Raw genomic sequence first — 13347 nt, 5'->3', positions numbered from 1 at the left:
GCTTCAGTACAGGACTTTGGAGGTAGCTAAGTTCCTCTACAACTATTGCTTCAACTGCATGGCTCTCCTGCCCAAGTCTAGGTGAAACCTTCTGGATTGAGTCTATTAATTCTACTTCCTTTCCTTGTCCCTTCACCCCTAATGATGATAATGGCTTCTTGCTGTTGTTATTGGATGCCTCATGTTCCCTGAGCCCCACACACCCCTCCGTAAGTGATTCCTTTATTAAAATCTCTTTATTTAAACCATTTGGGGATGAATTCTGTTTTCTGCCTAGCCCCTGTCTGATACAATCCTTAATATCTGGAATGGAACCTGGAACATAATAGGCCCTTAATAAACATCTGTGGATTGAATAAACTTTTCACATATGTCATTTAATCCTTACAAAAACTATGTAAAATAATACAATTACCTTTTACAGATGAAGAAGCTGAGGTTCAGAGAGAGGTAGAGTCTCAGGTCTGAGCAACAGATTTCTAAGGAAGAGCAACACACACATCCTGTACCCCAGATGAGCCTGAGTCACACTCAGCACCTGGGAGAAATCTCTACTTCCTGCTGCTTCCAGCACAGACCCAGAGTCCACTCATGCTGGCCTGGGGTAGGCTCAACAGGACCAGATGCCAAGGAGTGGACAAGGGTAATGTGAGTAAGAGAATAACAAAATTTCTATCCTTCTTTGCCTCTTATTACAGTTTTTTACTTAAAGTCTATTTTGTCTGAAATAACTATGGTTACCCCTGCTCTGTTTGGTTTCTATTTGCATGGAATATCTTTTTCTACCCCTTCACTTTCAGCCTATGAGTGTATTTAAAGCTAAAGTGAATCTCTTTCAAGCAGCATATTGTTGGGTCTTTTTTTCTTTCAATTCATTCAGCCACTCTATGTCTTTTAATTGAAAATTTTAATCCATTTACATTTAAAATAGTTATTTAAAGTACTATTGCCATTTCGTTAACTGTTTTCTGGCTGGCTTGTAGTTCCTTTGTCCTTTCTTCCTCTCTTGCTGGGTTCCTTCATGATTTGATGCTTTTCTGTAGGGGTTTGCTTTGAATCCTTTCTTCTGTTTTGTGTATCTCCTATAGGTTTTTGCTTTATGGGTACCATGAGGCTTACATAAAAAATTTTATAGTACAGTCTATTTTAAGCTGATAACAATTTAACTTTAATCACATACAAAAACTACTCTTTTATTTGCCCCTCCCTATATTTTATGTTTTTGATGCCACAATTTACACCTTTTTATATTGTATATTCATTAACTAATCATCATAGCTATTGTTATTTTTAATACTTCTAGTCTTTTAACCTTTTTACTAAAGTTAAAAGTGATTTACACACCACCAATACAGTATTAGAGTCTTCTTAATCTAACTAATTACCTTTATCAGTTTTATACTTTCATATGTTTTCATTTTACTAATGAGCGCCCTCTTTTTTTTTTTTTTTCCGGTACGCGGGCCTCTCACTGTTGTGGCCTCTCCCGTTGCGGAGCACAGGCTCTGGACGCGCAGCCTCAGCGGCCATGGCTCACGGGCCTAGCCGCTTCGCGGCATGTGGGATCTTCCCGGACCGGGGCATGAACCCGTGTCCCCTGCACTGGCAGGCGGACTCTTAACCACTGTGCCAGCAGGGAAGCCCCATGAGTGCCCTCTTATTTCACTAAGTTCTCACTGTCTAAATTCAGATTCTTGGATCCCCTCAGTATTTGTCTACTGTCTAATTGTATTTTTTCATACTACTCATAATGAGGAACTTACTGCCTCTTTAAGCAGCTCTAACTATGAAACAATCTCCCCCTTGTTAAAAAGGCAGTCCAGTAAGTGGTGACACAAAGGCTCTGGAGCCAACTACCTAGGCTTGAATCCTAGTTTTGACCCTTACTTGCTGGAGACCTTGATTCCATTACTCAAATTATTGGTGCTTCAATCTTCTCATCTAGAAATGTGGATAACAGTACACATTTAATAGGGTTGTTGAAAGGATGAAATGAGTCAATACATGTTAAGTGCTTGGGACAGTGCCTAGCACGTAGGAAATGCTATAAAGCGTTTGTTAAATAAATAAAAATTCATGAATTCTGCATGTGCAATTCAAGCTGGCTTTATCAAAAAGGATTTTTTTGGCTCCAGCTTGGAGATGAGTCTGGATCCAGGGCCTTGAATAACATCAGCAGGTCATTGACTCTCTTTCTCTATCTTGGCTGTGTTTTCCTTTGCCTTGGATTCATTCTCAGCAGATCCTTTCCTCTAAGAGAAAGAGCCATGGCCACCAGCAGCTCCAGGAGTTCATCCCACCAGCTCAGCAGCCCCAGCAGAACACGTGTGTCTCTCACCCAAGAGTTCCAGCAAAAGTCTCACATGAATTCTCATTGGCCTGGCTTGGGTCCCAGGCTTTTTTTTCCCCCCAGTGTGACATTCTGATTCTAGGGCTGGTTATTGCTGTCAGCTCTAGACACCACACAGACTGCAAGCTGGGGAAGGGTCGCCCCAATGGAAAATCTAGGTGCCATTCCCCAAAGCAGGAGGAATAGATGCTGGAGAAAACCAGCAGTGGTCTGCTCTACCACCCATCTTGTTCATCTTCCCCAAAGGTGATCCCCAAGAGCAAGACTTTAGATGATCTCAGCTTTGCTCCTATTGTAGACTTGGAAGTGCTTTAGGGCATTTTCAGTGCAACACCTAAGTCTCTTTGAAAGAATACACTGCAAGGCAAGAGCACTGCTCAACATTCCTGCTTTGGGAGACCACAGCTAGGGCTTGGTATGGCACTACATGCCGGAGGAAGATTCTAGTGACTCCTCACCTGCAGGATGCAGTGTGAGTCAGGCTGGGGCTACCTGGTTTGTGTGCACATTCTTGCAGGTCTGGCACCTTGTAACCTGTGGCTCGCTGAAATAAGCTGCTGGGCTGAGATTGTAAGCACCATCCTGGGCATGGACAAAATAAATCTTAACAGTTCCATGGATCCTAGAACCCAGGGCTTTGGCTATACTGGCACTGTTCTCACAGCCTTGGCTACTGATGCTTATGGTCTTCCACCAGAAGCATCAACATCATCTGGAAGCCTTTGTGCTCAAATCAAGGTCACAGGACTGACAGCATTGGCTTCATCTGGGAACTTGTAGGAAACTCAGAATCTCAGGTCCTACCTGAAGACCTAATGGATGGGAATGCATTTTAACAAGATCTCTAGGGGGTTTGTATGCACGTTAAAATTTGAGAAGCACTACTGTATCAGTTTTCTAAGGCTTCCTTAACAAAGTACCACAAACTGCATGGCTTAAAACAACAGAAATTTATTCTTTCACAGTTCTAGAGGCTCAAAGTCTGAAATCAAGGTGTCAGCAGAGTTGGTTTCTTCTGAGGGCTGAGGGAAAATTCGTTCTATGCCTGTCTCCTAGCTTCTGCTGATGGATGGCAATCCTTGGCATTCCTTATCTTGTATCACTCTAATTTCTGCTTCCATCATCACATAGTTTTTCCTTGTGTCTCTGTGTCCAAGCTTCCCTCTTCTCATAAGGATACCAATCACATTGGATTAAGGGCCCACCTTACTCCAGTATGGCCTTAACTTATTACATTTGCAATGATCCTACTTCCAAAGAAGATCACATTCTGGGGTACTAGTCTTAGGACTTTAACACATCTTTTCTGGGGAGACACAATTCAAACCATTACAACTACCTTCCAAGCCTGCCATTCTTAAGTGCTGGGAGACTAGCTGGGCTTCCCTGGTGGCGCAGTGGTTGAGAGTCTGCCTGCCAATGCAGGGGACATGGGTTCGTGCCTCAGTCTGGGAAGATCCCACATGCCGCGGAGCGGCTGGGCCCGTGAGCCATGGACGCTGAGCCTGTGCTCCACAACGGGAGAGGCCACAACAGTGAGAGGCCCGCGTACAGCAAAAAAAAAAAAAAAAAAATTGGAAAAAAAAAAAAGAATCAGCTGGAACAGTTTTGTAAATTTATTTTTGTGAACATTTTAATAAATTTTGGAAGAAGATGGCAGGTCTAGAATGAGGCTTGAGATATCCATTTCTGCAAGGTGATCTTCTTCAGGCAGCACACCCCCAGGATACTCAGCTTTACAGATGACCCAGCCCCAGTTCAGGGCCAATGTGCAAGCAATCTGGGGAGATACTCCATCAGGCTGCCCACTGGAATCACCTGGGGAGTGTTTTTTTTGGTTTGCTTTTGTTTTTTGTTTGCGGTACGCGGGCCTCTCACTGTTGTGGCCTCTCCCGTTGCGGAGCACAGGCTCCAGACGCGCAGCCTCAGCGGCCATGGTTCACGGGCCCAGCCGCTCCACGGCATGTGGGATCTTCCAGGACCGGGGCACAAACCCATGTCCGCTGCATCGGCAGGCAGACTCTCAACCACTGCGCCACCAGGGAAGCCCCCACCTGGGGAGTTTTAAAGCTACCAATACCTAAGTTGTACCCTCAGAGTGTCTAGTGTAATTGGTTTTTCCTATTGCCTGGCTATCAGGATTTTAAAACATTTCCCAGGTAATTCTAATCTGCAGCCAAATTTGGGGATTAATGGAATAGATGCTCTCATTTCTACATATTACAAAGAAGATGATCCAGTCCCTTTCCCAGATAGGGAAATAAGACATAAGACAAATAATCCCAAATATGAACATACACAGATTCCTAAATATTGAATTTTACGTTTTTTATAGTTTTTATGTGCATAATGAGGCTGCTGTGAAAAGTAAATAAATGTATATATGTAGCACCATTCTCAAAATCTCCCATGATGGAAGACTTGTTAATTTCTCCTTGCAGTTTTGCCAATTTTTGAAGTACATTTTGAGGCACTTTTTTTGAGCCCTATAAATTTAAAATTATTATCTCTTCTTGGTCAATGACTCCTTTATCCTAATGGGTTACTTCCTTTTTCCTGGTAATGCTTTTCACCTAGAAGTCTATTTTTCCCCCTGATATTAATACAACTATATTGGCTAGCTTTCTTTTGCCCAGTTGTTACGTGGTATGTATAAGTATGTATGTATATATATATATATTTATTTATAACTTATTTAATATTTAACTTATATATTTATTTAATATATATATTTATTTCCATCTTTTAACTTTCAAACATTCTACAGTCTTATGTTTTAGATGAATCTCCTGAATGGAATATAGCTATATTTTAAAGAAATCTACTCTGGGGGAGTTCCCAGTGGCCTAGTGGTCAGGATTCCGGGCTTTCACTGCCACGGGCCAGGTTCAATCCCTGGTCGGGGAACTAAGATCTCACAAGCAGCACAGCCAAAAACAACAACAACAAAAAAAACTACTCTGACAATCTTGCTGTAGATGCTCCATAAATTGAGTATTTAGTTCATTTACATTTAATATAATTACTCATATATACTGGTGATAAAAATATTTAGCAACTTGTAGGGTACTTTGAGAAAGCTGCAGTTCTCACAAGCGACCATGAGATGGCAACTCTAGGGGACTCACAGGCAAACAGCCTTGAAGGGACAAAGGGAACCAGGCGTTTGCTCTCTGGGGTTCCACTACTGTTTCCAAGGGTGTATCTCCCCTGCAACATTTGGGCATCCTCTGACCACGGGAGAAACAAGGATATGGGATGGGGGACAGGAGTGTGGTGAACTGGGGGACAAAAGAGTAGTTCAATGGCCATGCCTAACCATGGGGTAAGTAAAGGTGGCTGAAGGCATTCAGTGGGCTCAGGTCAGAGGCTATTTATCAATTTGTATAGAAAAATTTCAATATTTTAATAACCAGTACTGCTGTACACACTATTCAGAATACCAGCCTGCTGATATATATGGGTCTAAACCTATCATCTTATTTTGTGTTATTTATAACACCTGTTCTATGTTAGTTTTTCTCTCCTTTCTTGTTTTATTTTATTATTTTTCTTTCTCATTGTTTTTTATTTATTTATTTTAAATATTTTTGTTTGTTTATTTATGGCTGCTTTGGGGCTCCGTTGCTGCATGCGGGCTTTCTCTAGTTGCAGTGAGCGGGGGCTACTCTTTGTTGCAGGGCGCGGGCTTCTCATTGCGGTGGCTTCTCTTCTTGCGGAGCATGGGCTCTAGTCACACGGGCTTCAGTAGTTGTGGCACAGGCTCAGTAGTTGCGGCGCCCGGGCTTAGTTGCTCCGCGGCACGTGGGATCTTCCCGAACCAGGGCTCGAACCCATATCCTCTGCATTAGCAGATGGAATCCTAACCACTGCGCCACCAGGGAAGCCCCTCTCATCGTTTTTAAGTACTACATTCTGTTTCTATTTTTTAAGTAATTATCACAGAGATTACCTTTACTTATTCTTTAATTCTTTAATTTTCATCTTTAACTTTTCAAAGCCTGTTATTAATCAATACATAACTTTCCACCCTGACACTACAAGGGCCTCAGAACATCTTAATTATATTTAGCCCCAGCCTCTACTCACTTACTGTGGTTTATTTGAATCCTTCATATATTTTAAAAATCCATAAGATGTCATTATTATGATTATTAATTGTTTTTTGAAGACAATGTTTATTAGCATTTCCACCTTCTTTGCTCTTCATGTATTCTTGCTGCTCTACGTTATTCTGAGGTTATTTCCTTTTTGCCTAAAGTACATACTTTACAATTTCCCTTAGTGAGGTCTTATCTTTATAAATGTTATTTTGCCTTCTTTCATAAAATACATTTCCCTGAGGATGATGATTATTTTCTTTCAGCACACTGAAGGTATCTTTCCACCCCTGCTGCCTGAGAGCCAAGTGTCAGTCAGTCTGTTACTCCAATCAAGTAATCTGCCTTTTTCCCTTGGCTACTTTTTATTTTTCTTTATCTTTCTGTACTTAAACTATTGTGTTTTGGTATAGAATTCTTTTTAGTAATCCTGCTTTAAATTTGTTGAGCTTCTGATGTTGGTAGTTTGGTATCTTCCTGAAAGATTCTCAGCTATCATTTCTTATTTTACTGCCTCTGCTCCATTCTCTTTTCCCTCCCTTTATGAAACTCTGGCTAAATGAATGTTAGACCTTCTCAGGAGATCTAACCATCTCTTCTGCATTTCCAGTCTTTTTTCTCTTTGTGCTTCATTTGGGATAATTTCTTTGGCTCTACCTTTCATTTCATTAACGCCTTTTCTATGGTGTCTAATATGCCATTAAATACAACATTTACAATAATTTTGGTTATTGTAGTTTTCATTTCTAGAAGTTCTGTTTGGTTTTAATAAAACTGGTTGTGTCATTCTTTATAGTTTCCTATTCCTTGCAGATATCTTCCAACCTGATTTTTTTCAACTTAATATGTATGATTTTTTTCTTTTAAGAATGTGTGTTTTTGAGGGTATCTTTCTGCTTATCTATATTTCCTGTTTCTTCTCATTCATAATGTATATGCCTGGTTATTGTTGACTATGTGCTAGCTATTATACAAAAAGTTATCTGAATAATTATTCAAAGCCTAGTATCAAAGTGCCTTCCACTACACAGGATCTGCTTTGACTTCTGGCATGTCTGGGATTACCATAAACTAAATTTAATGCTTGCGCTTCCCTGGAAGGCCAATCAAAGTGCAATTCAAGCTTCAGTGACTTGTGAGGGCTCATCTACCTATACTTCACATTCACCTTGAGATGTAGTCCTTTGAGGTCTCAGCTTATTTTGGGTAGGGTCTACCATTATACCTTGAGAAAACCTGGGTATTTCTTTCTTTCTCCCTTGCCCCTGCTAGGCTATCAAAACCAATTTTCAAATTTGCTAGACTCAGCAGTACTCTCAGGAAAAATGAAGCTTCTGTACTCATTTATCTCTCTGGATTTCCATTTCCTATCATTCTCTTCCTAGTAAGTCCTTACTGTCATGTCAACTCTTTGATGGATTTGAAGATTATCGTTATTTAAAACCAGTTTTTAAGTTGTTTTCAGATAACCTACAGTTGGTCTACCATTATTGGAAATAGGAAGCCATGTAATGTTTTCATTTGCAAATGGCAGGTACTCAGTAAATGATGGCTGATTTAGTAAAATTATCAAAATTTCCCAAACATACTCCTTTTTTTGCTTCTTGGTTTGTACAAAGACTGTTTCCTATTCTTAAAACACATTGAATGCCCATATTCTACCATCTGACAAGGCTCAGAACAAATGCCACCTTTTCCTCAAATTTCTTCTTGTTGTCTCTACTCCCTCAAATCTGAATTCTATTTCTTCCCCACCTAAACCCTCACAGGACCTAGTCTGTACCATTCTTTGGGTACTTAACTAGATAGAAATATTTTAATCCACTATTTACCTCTCCTGCAGATTTATACTTTTTTGACATTTCTGATCTTCTGAAGAATTCCCTCACTTCCCCTCCAGTTCAGCTGTTTATACTATAAACAGATTTGGGGGGGAAATATTATATCTAGTACTTTTAGGTGTGATGTCCTGGGAGGGGAGTCTCTGAACACTTACTCTGTTCTACTGCTGGAAGCGGGATGCAGCCTATTCTAATAAACTCTTAACATTTGTACAGCACTTTAGAATTAATAGGGTATTCTCACATGCATGCCTTCTACTTCCATGTTCACTATCATCATGCCGCAGATGAGAATCACAGGGCAAGAGAGACTAAATAAAGAGCCATAAAGTCAGAAATGGAACCCAAGTCTTCTTTCTCCAGGCCCAGGGCCCATTCCAGCATACTCAGTTGCTTTCCCATATTGTTTGTGCCACCAGTCATTCCTATGCAATAATACCTAAAACTCTCTGGAAGCAGACATTCCGTACATGAAAGCACGTGTAGTAGAGGAGTTAGGTTGTAGGCAATAGACTAAGGGGTTGGCAAAGGAAGATACCCCATACACACCTCTCAAATGAAGGTTTTCTGTACCTCAGTCCACCTTACCTCACAATCTTGGTCCCATTTCTCACAACCTGCATGTCCACCATACAGCCCCCAGTAACATAGGCAGCTAGGTTCAACTCTGAGAATTCAGCCTGAAAGAGAAAGCAAAACAATAAGGATTCATCAAATACTAGTGATGCCAATAACTTATAACATTTATTTGGTACTTATATGTGCCAAATACACATTTAAACCTCACCTGAAACACAGGAAATTAGTAATATTTTTTATTGCCCTTTTTGAAAGATGAGGAAGTTGAGGTGCAGAGAGACATAGTGACATGTCCAAAGTCGCACTGCTACTAACTTCTACCTCCTTGAAGGTGGAAGAAGCAACTCTAACTCCAGTGGAGGGGACGGTGGGGAGAGATAGGAGGTGGGCATGGAAGAAACTTCATGGTCACCAAGAGAGGGGCAGAGGCAAGAGTATAGGGAGTATTCTTGATGTTTCTGTGCCAGCTACAATCCTGCACTTGTATTTTATTAGACACTTCTGTATCCTTATAAGTCCATCTTTTTGTTGGCTTATTTGTTTGAGCAAGCTTTAGCAAATCTGTGTTGCTATTCCTGTGGAATATATCCGTCCTACCAGATTATATGCTCCCTGGGGATAGCGATTTGATGTTATAACCGTCTGTTTCCTAGGGTTGCCATAACAAAGTACCACCACTAGGTGGCTTAAACACAGAACACTGTCTTCTCACAGTTGTGGAGGCTAGAAGTCCAAAATCAAGGTGTGGGCAGGGTTGGTTCTTTCCGAGGGCTGTGCAGGAAGGCTCTGTTCCAGTCCTCTCTCCTTGGTTTGTAGATGGCCACCTTCTCCCTATCTCTCATTACAATGTTTTTCCTCTATGCGTGTCTCTGTATCCCTTTTACCAGTCATACTGGATTAGGACCTCACTTTAACTTGATTACCTCTGTAAATATCCTATCTCCAAATACCTATGTCCAAAAAAGGTCACATTCTGAGGTACTAGAGGTTAGGATTTCAACACAGGAATTTTAGGGAAACACAATTCAACCTGTAACCCCATCCTAGAAAATGCATAGTACTAGACTGACTTACACAGAAGCCAAAAGCTATTTCTTTGAATTTAACAAACAAAAATAACTGCTCACATACATGAAACACTATGTTCCAGGTACTGTCCTAAGCATTTTATACATATGAATTCATTTAATCCTCATACTTGTCCAGATGAAAAACCGAGGCAGAGAGAGAGCAAATAACTTGCACACTGTCACACAGTAGGTAGCAGAGCCAGGATTTAACCCCAGGAAGTCTGGCTCCAGCCTGTGCTTTTAACTGCTGCACCCCACTGTCCTCACTGTTTAGCTGAATAAGGTATTAGGTGGATTACAAATGGGAATTTTAGGGACCTAAAAATAAACCACTTAAAGAGAAAAACAAGTTTACATTGAAGGGAAATATCATTTCATGGTGATTTAACTGCATCCCCTTGGAATCATTTACCAGGAATTATGACCGAAGACCTAGCCATCTCCCCAGATGGCTTTAAAGCAAACCCAGAGTGCTTGTGTTTCTTGCTCTAATTAATAACCTCATCATGCTGTGGCAAGGTGAAAAGCAAAAAGCCCTGTTAATGAGGTCAGGTTGGTTAACAGTGGTAATGACCTAGTTATTAAATCTAATGCCTTAAAAATTCAGTCCCATCATGTTTCAGATATTTCATTTGTGAGATTACGAAGAAGAATTAGCATGAAAAGCTGTTGCTTCTGTGCGTGAAGCAAAAGAAGTTAGAAGAAAGTTGCAACACAGAATAGCTGGTCACCAAGTATATGAAAAAAGGGAGTGAATCAGAATCTTGGATGGTAGAATTTCTGACTCATAGATGGCAAAGACCCAGGGGCTGTCTTGCTGCCCAAATGGAAGGGCAAATACCTCGACAGAAGACACCCTCAGGCTTGTACATACCTGTCAGAAGTTCATCTTGGTCAGATCTGGGTGTCTACAGTTGTTTCCTGGTCATGGTTTATGAGTAATTACAGAAGGTAGATGCCTGGGTTATAGGGCAGTGAGCCTCTGCTGGGTCAAGCACGGAGAGTCGGGGTAGCAAAGAAAGTGCACCTCTTGCATTTAACTTTCTAAAAACTTCAACAACCACGGGAATGAACATAGAAGTATCCAACCATCTCTCATTCAGGTTAGCATGATGACTCCCCTGGTAGAATACCGAAGACCAGCCAATTTTGAAGACCCTGAAAGCTCTCCTAGAAACTGTAGTGGGTTGAATTGTATCCCCTAAAAGATATGTCCAAGTTCCAACACTTGATATCTGAATGTGACCTTGTGTGGAAATAGGGTCTTTGCAAATATAATTAAGGCTCTCAAATGAGATGATCATCCTGGATTAGGGTGAGCCCTAAATATAATGAGATGTCCTTACAAAAGAAGAGAAGGGGTGACAGAGGGCCACAGGAAAGAAGGTTGTGTGAAGACAGAGGCAGAGATTGGAGTTACACTGCCAAAAACCAAGGAACAACAGGAGTAACTAGAAACTGGAAGAGGAAAGGAAGAAGTCTCCCTTAGAGCCTTCAGAGGGAGTGCAGATCTGTTGACACCTTGATTCCAGATTTCTGGCCTCCAGAACACAGAGGATAAATTTCTACTGTTTTAAGCCACCAGGTTTGTGGTAATTTGTTACAACAATCCTAGAAAAGTAATACAATAATTTTGGAAATTGGATCCAATTTTACTATTGCATGCAAAGGTGTCAGGGTTCAAAGAAGGTCAACTGGTTTAGGTGAGGCTCCTTTATCCACTTCACCAAACACATAATTAAATGCATATAAATACACACATACATTCTCTCTCTCTCTCTCCCCCCCCTCACACACACATACAGTAATATATTGTAAAACACTACTATCAGAGTCACTTAAATTTTCTACATAAGTTAACCTTTTGACCTCAAAACATTTTGGCCCCAACTATTTTTAATGTAATGTCTCTTTAAATACTACACATTAGGCATTGTGGTATAGATAAATAATTTTCAAAGAAACTACATTTAAATATAACTGTTCAAGATATTAGCTGATGTGTTTGGTCAAGTTACTAACTGCTTTGAATCTCATTTTTGACATCTCTAAAATGGAGGCAATGATATCAGTAGTATCTACCTTTAAATTTTTTGGTAAAGATTCAAGATAGTGTATATGAAGCATCTAGCACAGGGCTGAGACATACACAGGAAGAGTATCTCTGTAAACAGCTATCATTATTATGTTCAAATATTTAATTGTCTTAGTGAGAGTAAACTGAATGCATAAAAAATGGTATAACCAGAAAAAGAGCAACCCCTTCAAATGTTTATAACATAAACAATTTTCAAAATATTAAGGCATAAAATATAAAGAGTAAGGACTTTTGCTTAATGGCCACAAGGGAGTAACAGGGATTATATTTACACTCTCATCTTAAACTTAGAAAGCCAGACAAACTATATTAAGTAATAGTTTTCAGACACTGAACAACAGGCATTGCAGGACTGTGACCCCTGCAGAAAGGAAACACATGAAATTACCCCTGTGATTGCCCTAGCTGACTGCCTGGAGGCAATTCCCAGGCGTGGGAGAATGCAGTCAGTGCCCAGAAGTCTCACTCACTGAGTCAGAGGTTAGGATTCAGGGATGCTGAGGTGGCTAGAATTTGCAGTGCAGAGCAAAGGAAAGATACAATTGCCCAGAAAAAGACCTCCAGGCAGATCTGTAAGTCTTTGGCTGAGTACTGATCTGAGCATGCATGAAAGGAAAGTACTCAGGTCCAACGATAGAACTATCAGAAAACAGGAGACTCAACACTCCAGACACAGGGCTGGAGATAGTTCATGTTCTCACCAGTCAAAGTATAAAGACCTTGTAATATGAGTAGAGTTCTCAAAAATTTAGTAGTAGGGCTAAATTAGCCCTGGACTGCAGCATGCTCTGGATCTAAGATGACCAATTTGTACCAGTTTACTTGGAGCTTTCCCAACTTTAAAACCAAAAGTCCCACTTTTCAGAAGCCCCTTCAGTCTCAGTCTTTAACTGAAAGTTCCATGTCCTGGGAAACTCCTTTGTCCCAGGCAGACTGGGATGATTAATCACTCTATCTAGATCTAAGAAAAGTTTTAAAGGTTTAACAGTTTTAAAGTTTTAAAACTAAGAAAAGTTTTAAAGGCATGCCCTGAAGGGATCAAACTTATGCCAAGTAATTTAACTGCATCCCAAAACAAAGTACAACACTATTTATAGGAATACAACAAAATCCAACACCCAACATGTTAAATTTACATTGCAAAATTTATGAAATTCAATCATAAATTACCAGACATGCAAGGAAGCAGGAAAATATGAACCATACTAAGGAGAAATCAAGAAAAGATCCAGAAATGAGAGATGATGGAAAGAGCAGAAATGGAAGTTAAAACAACTATTATAAATATGCTCCACATTCTCAAGAAGGT

General features: G+C 40.4%; 1 protein-coding gene across 2 annotated transcripts in view; it reads right to left on the bottom strand.

Moving 5' to 3' along the window:
- The window catches only part of SYN3 (synapsin III), a 411579-nt gene that overhangs the window by 346594 nt on the left and 51638 nt on the right, over positions 1-13347 (bottom strand). For both annotated transcript variants that reach the window (XM_065886797.1, XM_065886798.1), the window contains exon 3: positions 8880-8971. In XM_065886797.1, coding sequence (XP_065742869.1) covers positions 8880-8971 — 92 coding nt within the window. The remainder of the gene's footprint in view (positions 1-8879; positions 8972-13347) is intronic.

The sequence above is a fragment of the Phocoena phocoena genome, chromosome 11, assembly GCF_963924675.1.
Source record: "Phocoena phocoena chromosome 11, mPhoPho1.1, whole genome shotgun sequence".
NCBI classification, from domain to species: domain Eukaryota; kingdom Metazoa; phylum Chordata; class Mammalia; order Artiodactyla; family Phocoenidae; genus Phocoena; species Phocoena phocoena.
This window is presented reverse-complemented; position numbering and strand designations above follow the sequence as displayed.